Here is a 17,054-nt window from a genome sequence, read left to right as displayed (position 1 = left end):
AGTATATATTTATATTTTTATACCGGTGACTGTAGCATATTCTTTTTATTTTTTTAAGTTATTGAATGTGGCTTTATTGCATGAAATTCAATCTCATATATTGGGATATAAAGCTAAGTCAATTTTTCAAGTTCTAGAACACAAGGATGGGTTTTCTCTTGCCCTGTTAATTCCCGAAGATGTTAATTTAGAGTGTTTCCCTTCCTGCAAATCAATTCCCTCTTTGTATATATGTACAAGAAATGCCAACTATTAGATGCTCAATGGTCTCTGGGGAGTCCAGATGTTCCTTTGGCTTCTAATACCTCAATCTATATTGAATTCTTCATAAGCAAACATTTCTGGAATGATTCACCCACAGCCGGGAACAGAGTATATTAAGTAGAGGGAAATTACTGAATAACCAATATGACGAACAACACTTCTTTGAAGGTCAAGGACTGCTCACCAGTACCGTGTGTTAAGAACACTAGTTAGGGGGCACCTGGGTGGCTCAGTCAGTTAAGCATCCGACTTCGGCTCAGGTCATGATCTCACGGTTTGTGGGTTTGAGCCCTGCATCAGGCTCTGTGCTGACAGCTCAGAGCCTGGAGCCTACTTCAGATTCTGTGTCTCTCTGTCCCTCCTCCACTCACACTCTCTCTCAAAATAAATAAATAAACATCAAAAGTTTAAAAAAATAAAGAAAGAACACTAGTTAGCAAACAGGCTTACATAAGGTCACAGATGGGACACCTGGGTGGCTCAGTTGGTTGAGCATCTGACTTCGGCTCACATCATGATCTCTCAGCTTGAGCCCCACATCGGGCTCCCGTTCAGAGCCTGGAGGCTGCTTGGGATTCTGTGTCTCCCTCTCTCTGCCCCTTCCCCACTCACTTCTCTCTCTCTCAAAAATAAATACACACACACAAAAATTAAAAAAAAGATAGGGCCACAGAAGAGCAAGTACTGTACACTAAACTTATTAAAATAATCCCTAAAAAGGTCAAAAGAATAGCATGAAATTAGAAAGTAAGGTCCTTTATCCATCACGTTATCTTATATGAAAGTTTGAGGGATATATTTGGGAGAAAACCCGGAAAGTATTTTCCACGTGACGTAACTGACCCGCGGAGAAAGGCAGTGACTTGCTTACCAGAACACAACCCCTCAGTGGCAAAGCCAGGCTTGTCCTACGTTTCCCAGTGTAAGACCTTTGCTGTAATATAAAGTACAAAAATTTATAATAAAATATCTATTTCGTTGTAAAAAATTTTAAAGGCGGAATATATTAGAGAACATAATAGATGCTTGAACATTTTTAAAATCATAAGTTTGGATTTAAGAGAAGTAAGAAAATCAGACGCCATCTGTATAAAGAATGCAAAACACCCCCCCCCAAAAAAAAAACAGGAGCAGAGGTATGAGTGAAATTATTACTGTAAGCAATGAAGAACAGAATAAAAAAAGAGAAGAGACTTCTTAGTCTAAGAAAGAAGGATAAACGTTAACCTATGTGGGCGGACCAGGCCAAGGCCAACTCCAGAGTGCTGAAGCAGAGAAAATGAGGAATAAGTAACCAGGGCAAAAACAGTATTGATTCCCCGTGTTATGACATGGCATTGGGAAGTGAAACTCCCAGAAAATGTATGCACTCTGAGAAATCCCACTGGACATTGAAGCAAATACTCTTAAAAATTTTTTTTTAAACTGCTTATCCATTTTTGAGAGACAGAGAAGTCCAGAGCATGAGCAGGGTGGGAGCACCAAGAGAAAGGGAGACACAGGATCTGAATCCGGCTCCAAGCTCCAAGCTGTCAGCACAGAGCCCCACACGGGGCTCAAACTCATGAACCATGATACGCAGGTCTGAGCTGAAGTCAGACGCTTAATGGACTGAGCCACCCAGGCACCCTGAGGCAAACATTCATAAAATGATCTTAACATGATCTCAGGTGCCATCACTTTGAAAGGGCGGTGATGTGTCAAGGGCAGACTGGAAAAAGAAGTGGTGGCCCAAGAGGCTTTGCAGAAATGGTAGTGAAGGATCCCTGGAGATAGCCTCAGAGTACGACTGAAAAACAACAGGAAAAACCCAGATGTGTAGCTTCAGTATGGGATGTTCAGAAGAGAGAGTTTTTACCGGGTGTTATAAATCTTAAAACATGCATATAGGATGATGTATTAGGGTTCTCCAGAAAAGTAGTACATATGTATATATTTCTTTATATTTCAAACATCGATGTATTATAAGGTATTGGCTCACATGACTGTGGAGGCTGAGAAGTCTCGTCATTTGCTTTTTGCAAGCTGGAGCCCCAGAGAAGCCGGCGGTGTAGTTTGAAAGCCTCAAAGTCAGAGGCTGATGGTGTATACGCTGGTCTGAAGGCCTGAGAAAGGCAGAAGTATGATGTCCTAGCTCAATCAGTCAGGCAGAGAGCAAATTCAACCTTCCTCTGCCTTCTCATTTTATTCAAGCCCTCAGTGGATTGGATGATGCCCACCCACACCGGAGAGGGCCATCTGCTTTACTCAGTACACCAACTCAAATGCCATTCTCTTCTGGAAACACCCTTACAGACATACCCAGCCATGATGCTTAACCAGATAAACATCATTTGGCATCCTGTGGCCCACTCAAGTCGACACATAAAATTAACCACCACAGATGGCAGTAATATGAACTATGTTTAGAACAATTACCTGGGTGACTCAGTTGGTTAAGTGTCCGACTTCAGCTCAGATCATGATCTCACAGTTTGTGAGTTCGAGCCCGGCGTCGGGCTCTCTGCTCTCAGCCTAGAGCCTGCTTCAGATCCTCTCTCCTCCCACCTCTCTCTGTGTCCTCCCCCCACCTCTCTACCTCAAAAATAAACATTAAAAAGATAACAGAAATTAAATGAGCTCCCTGTATTTCATGTTTTTTCCCCAATTTGGTAATTCATTTTACCTTAAAGCTGTCTTAGATCTCTTCCGTTACGTGTTTGCATGAGATAGTTACAAATGTAGACTGATATAGTGTGTTGTACTGGTGATTTATATCCCACAGGTGGCATGGCCTTTTCTCCTGTTATTTTATAAGGTTAATCACTCTTGGGGAAGTCCCAAGTGATAAACAAAGTATGAGGCGGCCACATTCCCGGAAACTTTGATATAGGATAAATCCTGAAAGTTCAGATTATTAAGCTCTGATCTTAAACAATTATAAATGAGTTTATCTTCATGAATGGCTAGTGGCACATTCAAAAGTCATGAGAGACAATTCATCATCATCTGGGACTGTCCTGAGCATTGTAGAAAGTCTAGCATTCCTGGCTCTCTTTCTCTAAATCTTTTCTCTGCACGTCATCTCCTTCACTCACCGCAACAAACAAGAACATGCTCATAGCTTCCCCAGAAATCCCACGATGGGGTGGTACTTCCTTTGCCCAAGAATTGCTGCAGTGTGCTTTTTCAGGATGTGTGGAAGCATGCCCATGTGCAAGAACTGACGTCATGACAGGCAGCAAAGTACTTCTCAGAGTCCGTCCTCATTTGGACTGTCCTTTTCCATTGATAGTAATCAGGGCATACATTTTATGGGAAGATGCTAAAGGAAGTTTGTAAAACTGCAGACTCATCAATGCCTTTGACCGTGCACATCACCTGCGATCAATGGGGGCAGTACAGCCTGCAAATGGAGTTAAAAAAAATTAACAAGGCAGAATNGGGAAACACGACTCTTGAACTCCAACTACATGAAATGTTCATGAGCCGGCCCGTGGGACTGCTGATTCCTCCCTAGTGGCTCCCACCGGCAGGAATTCATGTGTTAGCAGGTGTTGTGTTAGTTGTCACAAAGTATCAGTAATGTGTGCCAATGGATTCCACATTTTTTAGGGCTACTTGTTCATGGTAGAGAAGACACAAAAGGGCTGAGAATCGTTACCCTGCCGGGTAGTGTGTATGCTCTGGGGGAATGTAGGGCAGCGGACCGGGAGAGGGCCCTCAGGTTCCTGCAATGAAACTGATGCTATTTTCTCCTAGTGAGTGCAGGTGAGTGGATGGTCCTTCCATTATAGTGTTTCAGTTCTGATTATTGAAACGTCCTTATTTAAGCTCTCAAGGCTCAGAGTTGATGATTTTAAGCCTTCAGTTTCACATCCGAGTCCAAGTTTTGCCCTCTGCCTTAACAAAGATGGGTGGGCCAGTCTTTTGGCTCCAATGGCTTGTAGGATGTTTCGTGAGAGGGCTGGGGACCGCTCCCCACCCCCACCTGATTCCTCTACTTGTTTTTTTATTTTTTATTTATTTATTTTTTATTTCTAGGAGAGAGAGAGAGAGAGACAGCGTGAGCAGGGGAGGGTCAGAGAGAGAGGGAGTCACAGACTGAAACAGGCTCCAGGCTCTGAGCTGGCTGTCAGCACAGAGCCCGACGCGGGGCTCGAACCCACGAACCGCGAGATCATGACCTAAGCAAAAGTCGGACGCTTAACCGACTAAGCCACCCAGGCGCCCCTGATTCCTATACTTGTAATGAGGGCACCCAGGAGATACCTGAACCATGACTGCTCGTGGAGAGGGGACTGTCTTCCTTGCTTGATACATGCATTATTCCCTGTGCATATAACCCCATATCAGGATATGGTCTTCTTCCTATAGATTCTATCTTCATTCTAGGTGGGTATGCGGTGGCTTCTACTGTCTACAATATCACGTAGACAGTTCTGAGCAGTTTGTGGTGGCCTTTTTTGTAACCTGGCCTCATCTTCCAGCTGACGTCAACAGCAGCGTTTTCTGAAAGCGCTTTGCCACATATTCTATCAAATACGTATCCCCCGCGCTGCGGGACATGAGGGTGTGAGGATCACCCTCTCTGTAAACCTAATACCCTCTAGGGAGGGGGGAATATAGTGCTCATTATAGTGAAAAGGCACCTGTGGTAGTTTTCTAGGCGACTGTAATGAAGTATCACAAACAGGGTGGTTCAGAACAATAGAAATGTATTGTCTCACTGTTCTGGGGGCCAGGCATCCAAAATCCAAAATCGAGCTGTTGACCGGGTCATGCTCCCTCTGAAACCTTTAGGAAAAGATCCTTCCTTGCCTCTTCCTCATTTCTGGTGATTTCCCAACAATCTGGTGTTGCTTGGCTTGTAGATAGATGTACCATCCCCATCCTGTCTTCACATGACGTTTTCACTTAGTCTTCCTTGTGTGTGTATGTGTGTGCACACGCGTCTGTGTGTGTGTGCGCTTCTGTGTGTGTGTGTGCCTCTGTGTCCACTTTCCCCTTTTCACAAGGATACTGGTCATTAATATGGGGACCATCCTAATGGTCTTATTTTTATCATGATTACCTCTGTAAAGACCCCATTTCCAAAAAAGGTCACATTCTGAGGGGGGCTGGGATACCAACATGTCTTTTTGGGGGGGACACAATTTGACCCACAACAACACCCCTCCAGCAAGCTCTTCAGTGGTTTTTAGGGACTTAGAATGTTGAGCACACGTCTACTTTCAGAAGTCACTAATTCTTGGAAAATAACAATTCCACCTATATATCATCATCCTACAGATATAATGAGAAGAGCTCATAAATGATAAACAATGAGAATTTATTGAGGGATTAGAATTAACTAGGAGCTCTTCTAAGTCCTTTAATGATGTTTTATAATTTAATATTTGCATCTACTCTGTGGGCTAGGAACTATTATTTCTGTTTTACAGGAGAGGAAATGAAAGCACAGTAAAATCAAAAGTCTTGCCATTGCTACCTTGACATCATGGCTGCCTTCAAAGTCAGAATACTTCCTTTTCTCAGATGAAGGAGTCCCTTCACTCAGGCTGATCTTCTCCAACCTAAGATAAAGTGGACGTTCACCTTTACTTTCTTACATCCCCTGGACCGGCTGTATTTGTCCATGTTCACTCAAATTTTTTTTTAACTTTTATGTTTATTTTTTGGGAGAGAGAAAGACAGAGCGTGAGCAGGGAAGGGGCAGAGAGAGAGAGAGAGAGGGAGAGAGAGAGGGAGATACGGAATCTAAAGCAAGTTCCAGGCTCTGAGCTGTCAGCACAGAGCCTGATGCGGGACTTGAACCCACGAACCGTGAGACTATGACCTGAGCTGAAGTCAGATGCCCAACTGACTGAGCCACCCAGGTGCCCCTCAGATTGTTTTTAAAAAGCGTAGAGTCAACTTGTGATCAGCTCGCATCCTTTATTGAAGAAGTAGGGAGAAGGCGCACTGGGAAGGACTTCATTAGCATGTATTTTCCATGAGGCCTCTTGAGAACAGTTGCAGAGTTCTTCACCCGTTCACAATTAATCTTTCGTTCTTGACTGGAGTCACACTGGTTCTTTGTGAATTATGTACAGACACTCAATTCTGAGAAAGACCTGGGGTGAGTGGGTGACAGCAAATTGATCGCTGTGATACCAGAAAATAAGGGCATGATCCCAAACCACTGAAACAAAACAAAACAAAAACAAAACAACAAAAGCAACAACAAAAGAACCCAGCAACGAAAACCAAACAAATATGCAAACCTAAAATGTGACCAGTTGAAACCACACTGAGAAAAATAACACCCACTCTGTTCTGAGGGGAGAGGTCAAGGTGCAACAGACCTCTGGCCCGTCAGAAATCAGAGGTTTCATTGAGTTACAACCACCACATTAAACTAAAATATTACTCTTCAGAAAATGACCTTCAGCTGGCCTGGGGTGGGTGCTGAGATTCCTCGTGGGTCCTGTACTTCATATTCTAGATCAGAAGGAGAAATATCTGGACAACCGATGGAGTGGAGAGCTGTCTGGCTCCGACTATAGGATTTGGGAGGGATCACCGCAGAAATTCTAATGGGTATAGCGTACGAGATGCAATGAGGTGAGTCCTGTGGGCTGGTGAGGTAGCCTTAGGCTACTACTGACTGTCTGTCTGACCATCTGTCAGGAGGATGATCCACTTCCGGCAGTGGTTGACTGAGGGTACTTGACACCTTGGAAAGTGAAACCACGGATAAAGAGGGACTGCTGTATATAACCAGAAAGTTTGATCAAGAAGCCCTGATGCTAGAAACGCTTCAATAGCATCCTGGTACTTAAAGGCTAAATTCCAAGTTCTTTACTAATGTGGCTGGGCCCTGTTAAGATCTGGCCTCAATTTACCTCTCCAGCATCATTTTCCATCACTTTCCTCCAAATACTATATCCTTCAGGAATCCCTCGAATGTGCCATGCTGGCTCCATGCAGAGTTTTAGGCTGACTTATCAAACTGTAGGTGTTGGTTGGGGGGATTTAATGATCTATCTTGAAAGAATTTAGACAAACTGTGTAGGTAAGGAGATAAGATTATCAGCCATTATAACCCGTTTCCTTCTATCACGATTTAGTGATTGTTTCTGTCCTTTATTCTATTAATGGAGTGTATTATATTGACTTTTTTCCAATTTAAAATAAATTACGTGTTAAAATACACATAATAGTTATCATCATAACCATTTTTAAGTGCACAGTTCAGGGGTATTAAATGCATATATGGTGCCGTTGCAATCATCATCACCATCCATCTTCATAGTTCTTTCCATCTTGTAAAACTAAAACTCTATATATCCATTAAACAGTAACTCCTCACTCCCAGCCCCTGGCAACCATCATTCTCTTTTCTGACTCTGCAGTTTTGACCACTCTATCTCCTAGGGAGTGGAATCACACAGCATTTGCCTTTTTGTGACTGCTTTATTTCACTCAGTATAATGTCCTCAAGGTTTATCCATGATGTAGCATATGTCAGAACTTTCTTCCTTTTGAAGGCTGAGTAATATCCTATTATAGTTATATACCACATTTTGCTTGTTCATTCATCTGTTGATGGAAATTGGGTGGCAGCATTGTAGCCATTGTGAATAATGCTTCTCTAAACATGGGTGAACAAATACCTCTTTGAGACCCTGCTTTCAATTCTTTGGGGTATATATCCAGAAGTAGAATTGCTGGATCCTATGATAATCCTATTTTTAAATTTTCAAGGAACAATTATATTGTTTTCCATAGCAGCTGTACCATTTTATGTTCCCACCAAAAGTGCACAAGTGTTCTAATTTTTTTTTACATTCCAGCCAACACTTGTTTTCTGTTTTTCTTTTTTATAAAAAAATATTTTGATAGTAGCCATCTTTATGGGTATAAGATGATACCTCATTGTGATTTTGATTTTGCATTTCCCTAATGGTCAGGGATGTTGAACATTTTTCCATGTGCTTATTGGCTTTATCTGAAGAAATGTCTATTCAAGTCCTTTGCCCATTTTTGAATTGTTTATTTTTGTTGTTGAGTTTGAAGTGTTCTCTATATCTTCTTGATATTACCCCCTTATTATATATATGGTTTGCAAATGTTTTCCTTCTTCGTTGTGTTTGCTCTTTTGAGGCACAAAATTTTTAATTTTCATGAAGTCCAATTTGTCTATTTTTTTCTTTTGTTGCCTATGCTTTTGGTGTTATATCCAAAAAATCATTGCCAAGTCAAATGTCATGAAGGTTTGGACTCATGTTTTCTTCTAAGAGTCTTATTATTCTAGGTCTTACAGTTAAGTCTTTGATTCATTTTATGTTAATTTTTGTACATGGTGTTAGTTAAGTCCAAATTCATTCTTTTGCAGGTGGGTACCCAGTTTCCCCAGTACTATTTGTTGAAAAGCCTGTATTCTGATTATTGTAGCTCTGTAGTAAGTTTTGAAGTCAGGAAGTGTGAGTCTTCCAGTCTTGTTCTTCTTTTTCAAAGTTGTTTTCGCTATTTGGGATCTGTTGAGATTCCATATAAATTTTAAGGTGGGTTTTTCTGTTTCTGCATAAATGGTATTTGCATTTTGATAGGGATTACACTGAATCTGTAGACTGGTTTGAGTAGTATTGACATCTTAGCAACATTGATTCTTTCCATTGTGAACTTGGGATGTGTGTTCCATTTACTTATATATTCTTTAATTTTTTTCAGTAGTATTTTGTAGTTTTCATTGTGTAAGTCTTTCAGCTACTTGGTTAATTCCCAAGTATTTTATTTTATTTTATTTATTTATTTATTTATTTATTTATTTTTTGAATGTTTTATTTATTTCTAGGAGAGAGACAGCATGAGTAGGGGAGGGTCAGAGAGAGAGGGAGTCACAGACTCTGAAACAGGTTCCAGGCTCTGAGCTGGCAGTCAGCACAGGCCCCGACGCGGGGCTCGAACCCACGAACCGTGAGATCATGACCTAAGCGAAAGTCGGAAGCTTAACCAACTAAGCCACCCAGGCGCCCCGAAGTATTTTATTATTTTTGATGCTATTATAAATGGAATAGTTTTTGTGATTTCCTTTTCAGATTTATTCAGGATTTATGTCTGGGTTCTTGATGCTACTGCACTGATTTTTACATCTCTCCTTATGCCAATATCACAATGTCTTGGTTACTATAGCTTTGTACTTTTGAAATTGGGAAGTTTGAGTCCTCCAATTGTTTTTCTTTTTTCTTTTTTTTTAAATTTTATTTATTTGTGTTTTTAAAAAATATATAATTTATTGTCAAGTTGGCTAACATACAGTGTGTAAAGTGTGTTCTTAGTCTTTGGAGTAGATTCCCATCGTTCATTGCTTATAAACAACACCCAGTGCTCATCCCAACAAGTGCCCTCCTCAATGTCCATCACCCATTTCCCCCTTTCCCTACCCCCCCCTTTTTTAGAACAGTTTTGCTTTTGCAACAGAATTGAGAAGAATGTACAGAGATTTCCCATATATCCCTTGTCCCCACACATACATAGCTTCCTCATTTTTGACATCTTGTACCGGAATGGTACATTTGTTACCAAGGATTAACCAACACTGACATATCATAATCACCCGAAGTCCATAGTTTACCTTAGAGTTAACTCTTGGTGTTGTATATTCTATGGAGTTTGGGAAAACATAGAATGACATATATCCATCATTAGGTAATATCATACAGAGTATTTTCACTGCGCTAAAAATCTCTGTGCTCTGCCTAGTTATGCTCCCTTCCCTTGGCAACCACTGATCTTTTTACTCCATAAAAAGTAAACATACCCATAGTTTTGCCTTTTCCAGATGTCATATGGTTGGAATCATGGTGTGTATAGTTTTCAGATGGCTTCTTTACTTAGTAATATGCATTTGAGGTTTCTCCATGTCTCTTCATGGCTTGAAAGCTGATTTATTTTTAGCACTGAATAATACTTTCTTGGATAGATGGACCACAGTTTGTTCATTCACCCACTGATGGGCATCTTGGCTGCTTCCAAGTTTTGGCAGCTATGAATATAGTTGCTGTAAAAGTCTGTGTGCAGATTTTTGTGAGTGCATAAGGTTGCAACTCCTTGGGGTAAACACCAAGGGACTGACTGCTAGATTGTATGGTAGTATGTTTAGGTTTGTAAGAAATCATCAAAACCACTGTTTTCCCAAGTGACGGTACCATTTTCTTTCCCACCAATTCAGTGTGCTCCATATTCTTACCAGCATTTGGTGGAATCACTGTTCAGATTTTGGCCTTTGTAATATGTATGTAGTGGTTTGTTTTCTTTTTTAAAGATCGATTTGGCTATTTTGTGTCCATTCCATTTTCATATGAATATTAGGATAAGCTTGTACAAAGATCAGCTGAGATTTTGGTAGGGATCATGTTGGACTATAGATTAATTTGGGAAGTATTACCATCTTAATATTAAATCTTCTGATCCATGGGGGTGCCTGGGTGGCTCAGTGGGTTAAGCGTCCAACTTCGGCTCAGGTCATGATCTCAAGGTTCATGGGTTCGAGCCCCGCATCGGGCTCTTTGCTGACAGCCAGCTCAGAGCCTGGAGCCTGCTTCGGATTCTGTGTCTCCCTCTCTCTCTGACCCTCCCCTGTTCATGCTGTCTCTGTCTCTCTCAGAAATAAATAAAACATTAAAAAATAAAAAAAAAATCTTCTGATCCATGAACAAGAAATTTTTCCATTTATTTAAATCTTCCTTAATTTCTTCCAATAATGATTTCTAGTTTGTGGTGGACAAGTCTTACACTCATCTTCTTAAATTTATTCCTGAACATAAATTACACAAATATTTTTTGATGTTATTGTAACTGTGTTCTCATGTATAGAAATGACAACTGATTTTTTAATATATGTATCTCATATCCTACCAACTTGTTGAACTTAGTTCTACAAGATTTTTGTGTGTGGATTTCTTAGCATTTTATATCCACAAGATCATATCAGCTACAAAGAGAATTAGATTTACTTCTTCCTTGACCAACTACACTGAATATTTTTATTTCTTTTTATTGTCTAATTTACCTGGCCAGAACCTCTAGTACAATGTGGAATATAAGTGGCAAAAGCAGACATCCTTGTCTTGTTCCAGAACTTAGAGCAAAAGGATTCAGTATCTTTCCATCAAGTATAATNATGCCCCTTTTCAGGTTAAGAAAATTCCTTTCTATTCCTAGAAAAAAATGATAGGGTATTAGATTTTGTTAAAATTTTTTCTAGGTCTATTAAGATGGTCATGTAGTTTTTTTTGTTTTTATTTTATCAGCATGGTTATTACATTGATTGATTTTAATGTTAAACCAGCTCTGAATTTCTGCAACAAATCCTATCTGCTCATGTTGTCTGATACTTTTGGTATGTTGCTGGATTCTATTTGAAGCATTTTTTCCCTTGGAGGTTTCAAAATTTATATTCATAAGGGATACTGGTCTGCAGTTTCCTTTTGTTTAATGTATTTGTCTGGTTTTAGTATCAGGGTAATACTAACTTCATAGAATGTGTCAGGAAGTATTCTCTCCTCTTCTTTTTTAGAACAATTTGTATAAGGTTGATGTTAATTCTTTAAATGTTTAGGAACATTTACGGTGTAGCCACCTGGGACTGGGCTTTTCTTTATGAAAAGATTTTCTATTATTATTTCAGTCTCAACGTGATGAATCTATTTAGGTTTTTATTACTCCTTGGTAGACAGTTTCAATAGTTTGTATATTTCTAGGAATTTACCCATTTTATGTAGGTGAATTAAATTGTTGACATATCATTATTCATAGTATCCCCTTTTAGTCTTTTTTTTTTTTTTTTTTTTTTTTTTTTTTTTTTTTTTAAATAGGCTTCATGCCCAGTGCGGATCCCAATGCAGGCCTTGAACTCGCAACCCTGAGGTCAGGACCTGAGATGTTAAGAGTCAGACACTTAACTGACTGAGCCACCCAGATGTCCTCTAGTCTTTATTATGTCCATGGGGTTCTTAGTCACATCTCTCCTTTCATTCGTGATTTTAGTAACTGAAGTCTAATCTCTTTTTTCCTTGGTAGTGTAGCTAAAGATTTGTCTTTTTGGGAGGGGATAAATTCTTTGGAAAGAATCAACTTTTGCTCTAATTGTTTTTCTATTCTCTATTTCATTTTTTCCAACAGAGCCTTGATGATCTACATTCTTCTTCTGACTTTGGGTTTAGTTTTATCTTCTAGTTTATGTTCTTAATATTTATTAAACTTTTAACTTTAGTTCCAGTAGAGTTAACAGACCAAACATACAGTGTTATACCAGCTTCAGGTGTGCAATATAGTGATTCCACAGTTCAGCACATTACTCGGTGCTCATCATGATAGGTGTGCTCTTACTCTCCTTCACCTGCTTCCCCCAGTCCCCATCTCTATTCTAGTTTTTAAAGGTGGAAAGTTAGGTTTCTGATTTGAGACTTTTTTCTCTTTTTATAAATATAGTATTGATAGCTATGAATTTCCCTCTAAGCACTACTTGAGCTGCATCAAATAAGTTGTGGTATGTGGTTTGTTTTATTCATCTCAAAATATGTTTTATTCTTCCTTTTGATTTCTTCTTTGACCTTTCGGTAATTTACGAATGTGCTCTTTCATTTGCACATATTGGTGAGACTTTAAAATGTCCTTCTTTTACCAATTTCTTTTTTTAATGTTTATTTTTGAGAGAGAGAGAGAGAATGCATGCAAGCAGAGGAAGGGCAGAGGGAGAAGGAGACACAGAATCTGAAGCAGGCTCCAGGCTCTGAGGTGTCAGCACAGAGCCCAGTGCAAGGCTCAAACTCAGAAACTATGAGATCATGACCTGAGCTGAAGTCAGATGCTTAACCCACTGAGCCACCCAGGCAACCCCCGCCATGAGGAATTTTATTAAAGATCCCCTTTACAGGATGAATTCCTTGTCTTTTGCTGATTTCAAGATTTTCTCTTGGTCTTCGTCTATTAGCATCTTGGTAATAACGTGTCCGGGTTTGGATCTTTTGTAGTTTCTCCTTTTTGGAGTTTGTTGAGCTCCTTGGATTATGTAGAATAATGTTTTTCATCAAATTTGTGAGTTCTCACCCAATATATTTTCAAAAATTCTTTGTGTAGCTTTCTCTTTCTGTATTTCCTCCTATTATGCAACTTCCATTTTGCACATTTTGATACGACTGATTACGTTAAGGTGTCTGAAGCTCTGTTCGTTTTTCTTCATTTGTTATCATTTTGTTCCATGGAGCAGACAATTTTAATTGACCTTAAAATTCTTTTTGAATTTTATTTATTTTTGAGAGAATAGAGAGAGAGACAGAGACAGAGTGTGAGCAGGGGAGAGGCAGAGAGAGGAGGAGACAAGGCAGGCTCCAGGCTCTGAGCTGTCAGCACGAAACCTGATGCGGGGCTCAAACTCATGAACTGTGAGATCATGACTTGAGTTGAAGTCGGATGCTCAGTCAACTGAACCATCCAGGCACCCCTTAATTTATCTATCTCTAAGTTGGTGCATTATTTCTTCTGTCAGATCAAATATTCTGTCGAGCTCTGTTAGTGATGTTTTCATTTTAGTTATTATATGTTTTTCTGCTCTAGAATTTCTACTTGATTCTTTTCAATAGTTTCTATCTTTATTGATATTCCTTTTCATGAAACATTGCTTTTGTACTTTCCTTTAGATTTTTTAGACATGGTTTCTCGTTTCTTTGAGCATAGCTAATTTAGAGTTTGTTTTTTCTCCTAGTAAGTCCAATATCTAGGCTTCCTCTGGTTCCTCTTCTATGGCTTTCCCCCCCAGTGTTGAGGTCATATTTTTCTCTTTCTTTGCATATCTCATAATTTCTTTTGCTAAAAATTGAGTATTTAAAATAAAATAATGAAAATGATATATACAATATATAATATAATATAAATTAAATATAATCTAATTTAATAAAATTAAATGTAATATTTATATTTAAAATCAAATCAAATACTATAATGTAGAATCTGTTGGAAATCACATTCTCCCAGGGGTTGGTTTTGGTTTTTGTTGTTGTTTTTGTTATTCTAGGGGTGGCTTTCCTGAACTAATTGTGTAGAGTACTCATGTCGTGTAGGGATACTGACATCTCTGCTCTGTTAGCTTAGTGATCATTACATGATTGGACATAGATTTCCTTAACTGCTTTGAGCCAAGAAGTTTCCCAGGCTTTGTTGAGAAGCTCTGTGTGTGTGTGTGTGTGTGTGTGTGTGTGTGTTGGGGTAAGTCTTTACAGGCTTGGAAGACAGGTTGCAACTCTACCTTAGCTATCACTTACTGTTTGCAGATAGCTTCCGGTCAGCTCAGAGGTGGGAGATTAGAGTATTGACACGTCTTTTCCTGGGCATGCACACATCTCTTCATAAGCACAATAATCCTTCTCGATTTCCAGGATTGCCACAGTTTCAAGGTTCCCAGGGGACCTCTTATGCCCTAGGATTTTTCTCTTACGTTTTTTGGTAAGCCTCTTGTTTTCCCCAACTGTTATCCCTGCTTTAGGCTAACACAATGTTCAATGTCACTAATTGTTCTGACAAACATCCCAGAAAACTTTGCATGGTGATTGAGCTCAGAGGTGAATAAAGAAGAGCCTTGCCCATGGAGATTTCCAGGGAGCTGCCACACTAATCAGAAACAATGCTCTGGGAATGTTTCTGTTTGTTTGTTTGATTTTTGTTTTTGTTTTTGGCAACTCCAATCTCAGTTTTCGTCTGCTTGTGGCTGTTGGGCTGGTGTTTTTCACAGTTACTGTGGTCGGAAGGTTATTTCATTTAAAGGTTACTGTGGAGATGGGAACAGGGCAAATGATAACCACAAAACTCATCGTTCTTACCAAGGTTCAGCCATGTTTTCCTGCGTAAGTGTTCCCTGGATTGTTGCAAGTCTTTGATTAATTTCCAGAGTTAGGAAATGTTAATTTTGACAGCTTCTGTCAGTGTTCTCATTTATCTTATGGAGGAATAGATTTTTAGAGAGCTCTATTCTTCTATTCCAGATTAGTCTCTTCAATGTCTTCTAAAATCTCTACTTTCTTTTTTTTTTAAATATTTTTATTTATTTCTAGGAGAGAGAGAGAGACAGCGTGAGCAGGGGAGGGTCAGAGAGAGAGGGAGTGACAGACTCTGAAACAGGCTCCAGGCTCTGAGCTGGCAGTCAGCACAGAGCCCGACGCGGGGCTCGAACCCACGAACTGCGAGATCATGACCTAAGCGAAAGTCGGACGCTTAACCGGCTAAGCCACCCAGGCACCCCTAAAATCTCTACTTTCTGAAGGGACATGAAGATCTCAAACTTTGGAAACAAAAATTTATAACTAAATTTGAATTTCACAGTCCATAGCATTTCGTGTCCCCATATTATTTTTTCAGTCTATGTGAAATCTTTTCAGTATATATTCCTTCTATGAATCTCCTGGGTGATGCAAGATGATGCATCTGGATGATGTCTACAAGACATCAGTGCATGTATCCCTTCTAATCAGAGTTTTGTATCCTTTGGGTAAATACCAGTAGTCCATTTGGTGGATCATAGGGTAGTTCTATTTTTAACTTTTTGAGGAGGCTTCATACTGTTTTCCAGAGTGGCTGCACCAGTTTGCATTCCCACCAACAGTGTAAGAGGGTTCCCCTTTCTCCACATCCTTGCCAACACCTGTTGTTTCCTGTGCTGTTAATTTGAGCCATTCTGACTGGTGTAAGGTGATAACTCACTGTAATTTTGATTTTTATTTCCCCAATGATGAGTGATGTTGAAGATCTTTTCATGTGTCTGTTAGCCATCTGGACATCTTCTTTGAAAAAAAATGTCCACTCATGTCTTCTGCCCATTTTTAAAAACTGGATTATTTGTTTTTTCAGGTGTTGAGTTCTTTAGATGTTTTGGATACTAACCCTTAGTCAAATATGTCATTTGCAAACATCTCCCATTCTGAAGGTTGCCTTTTAGCTTTGCTGACCTTTCCCTTTGTGGTGCCGAAGCTTTTTATCTTGATACGGTCCCAATAGTTCATTTTTGCTTTTAATTCCCTTGCCTCAGGAGGCATGTCTGGTACGAAGTTGCTATGGCTGATGGTAAAGAGGTTACTGCTTTTGTTCTCATCTAGGGTTTTGATGATTTGCCTGCAGAGAGGATCCTTAACAGAAGCTGCTTTCTCCTGATCGACCAGCCAGAAACAAAATTACTCACTCATTTCACTGCATTCTGGATGATGTATTGCTACTTCAATCCATTTGATAATGAAGCATGCACAGATCACTTCTGCAATGGTGGTGAAGAGTACATATTGTAAAAGCATACCACCAGTTAACTGAATTAAAAAGAAAAGAAACATTCCTCATATTAATGAGCCATTTAAAAATGATACAAGAACAAGACTTACTAAGCACGGAATAAATATCATTCATCATATCATTTTCACACAACCGTGATGATTTTTGTGTGTTTTTCCTAAGAACAAAATATGTTTTAAATTTATCAAGTACTCTTACATGCACCTTGCATTATGTCAAGTACTAATTCTAGTAACAACTGCACAAGTTGGGTACGTTTATTTCTCTTTTTTTTTCTTTTTTTTTCTTTCTAGGAGAGAGAGAGAGAGACAGCGTGAGCAGGGGAGGGTCAGAGAGAGAGGGAGACAGGCTCCGAAACAGGCTCCAGGCCCTGAGCTGGCAGTCAGCACAGAGCCGGACGCGGGGCTCGAACCCACGAACCGCGAGATCACGACCCAAGCGAAAGTCGGACGCTCAACCGACTAAGCCACCCAGGCGCCCCCGTTTATTTCTCT

The 17,054-nt window shown here is 39.8% G+C and overlaps 1 protein-coding gene across 4 annotated transcripts in view; it reads right to left on the bottom strand.

Moving 5' to 3' along the window:
- Positions 1-3,098: 3,098 nt before the first annotated feature.
- LOC144218829 (membrane-spanning 4-domains subfamily A member 6A-like) overlaps positions 3,099-17,054 on the bottom strand; it is a 40,265-nt gene continuing 26,309 nt past the window's right edge. The window contains exons 6-8 of one of the 4 annotated variants that reach the window (XR_013331272.1): positions 16,457-16,577; positions 15,105-15,331; positions 3,099-3,649 (exon numbers count right to left, since the gene is read on the bottom strand). Coding sequence is in view for 2 of the 4 variants with exons in the window: in XM_077748803.1 (XP_077604929.1) it covers positions 3,621-3,649; positions 16,457-16,577 (150 nt within the window). In the remaining 2 variants the exon portion in view is untranslated. Of the gene's footprint in view, positions 3,650-6,160; positions 6,360-15,104; positions 15,332-16,456; positions 16,578-17,054 lie in introns of those variants that run through there. The other 3 variants (XR_013331271.1, XM_077748803.1, XM_077748805.1) reach the window with 3 other exon arrangements.

The sequence above is a fragment of the Crocuta crocuta genome, unplaced genomic scaffold, assembly GCF_008692635.1.
Source record: "Crocuta crocuta isolate KB4526 unplaced genomic scaffold, BGI_CrCroc_1.0 scaffold323, whole genome shotgun sequence".
Taxonomy (NCBI): domain Eukaryota; kingdom Metazoa; phylum Chordata; class Mammalia; order Carnivora; family Hyaenidae; genus Crocuta; species Crocuta crocuta.
The sequence above is the reverse complement of the archived record's forward strand: the minus strand, read 5'-3'. Positions and strand labels throughout refer to the sequence as shown.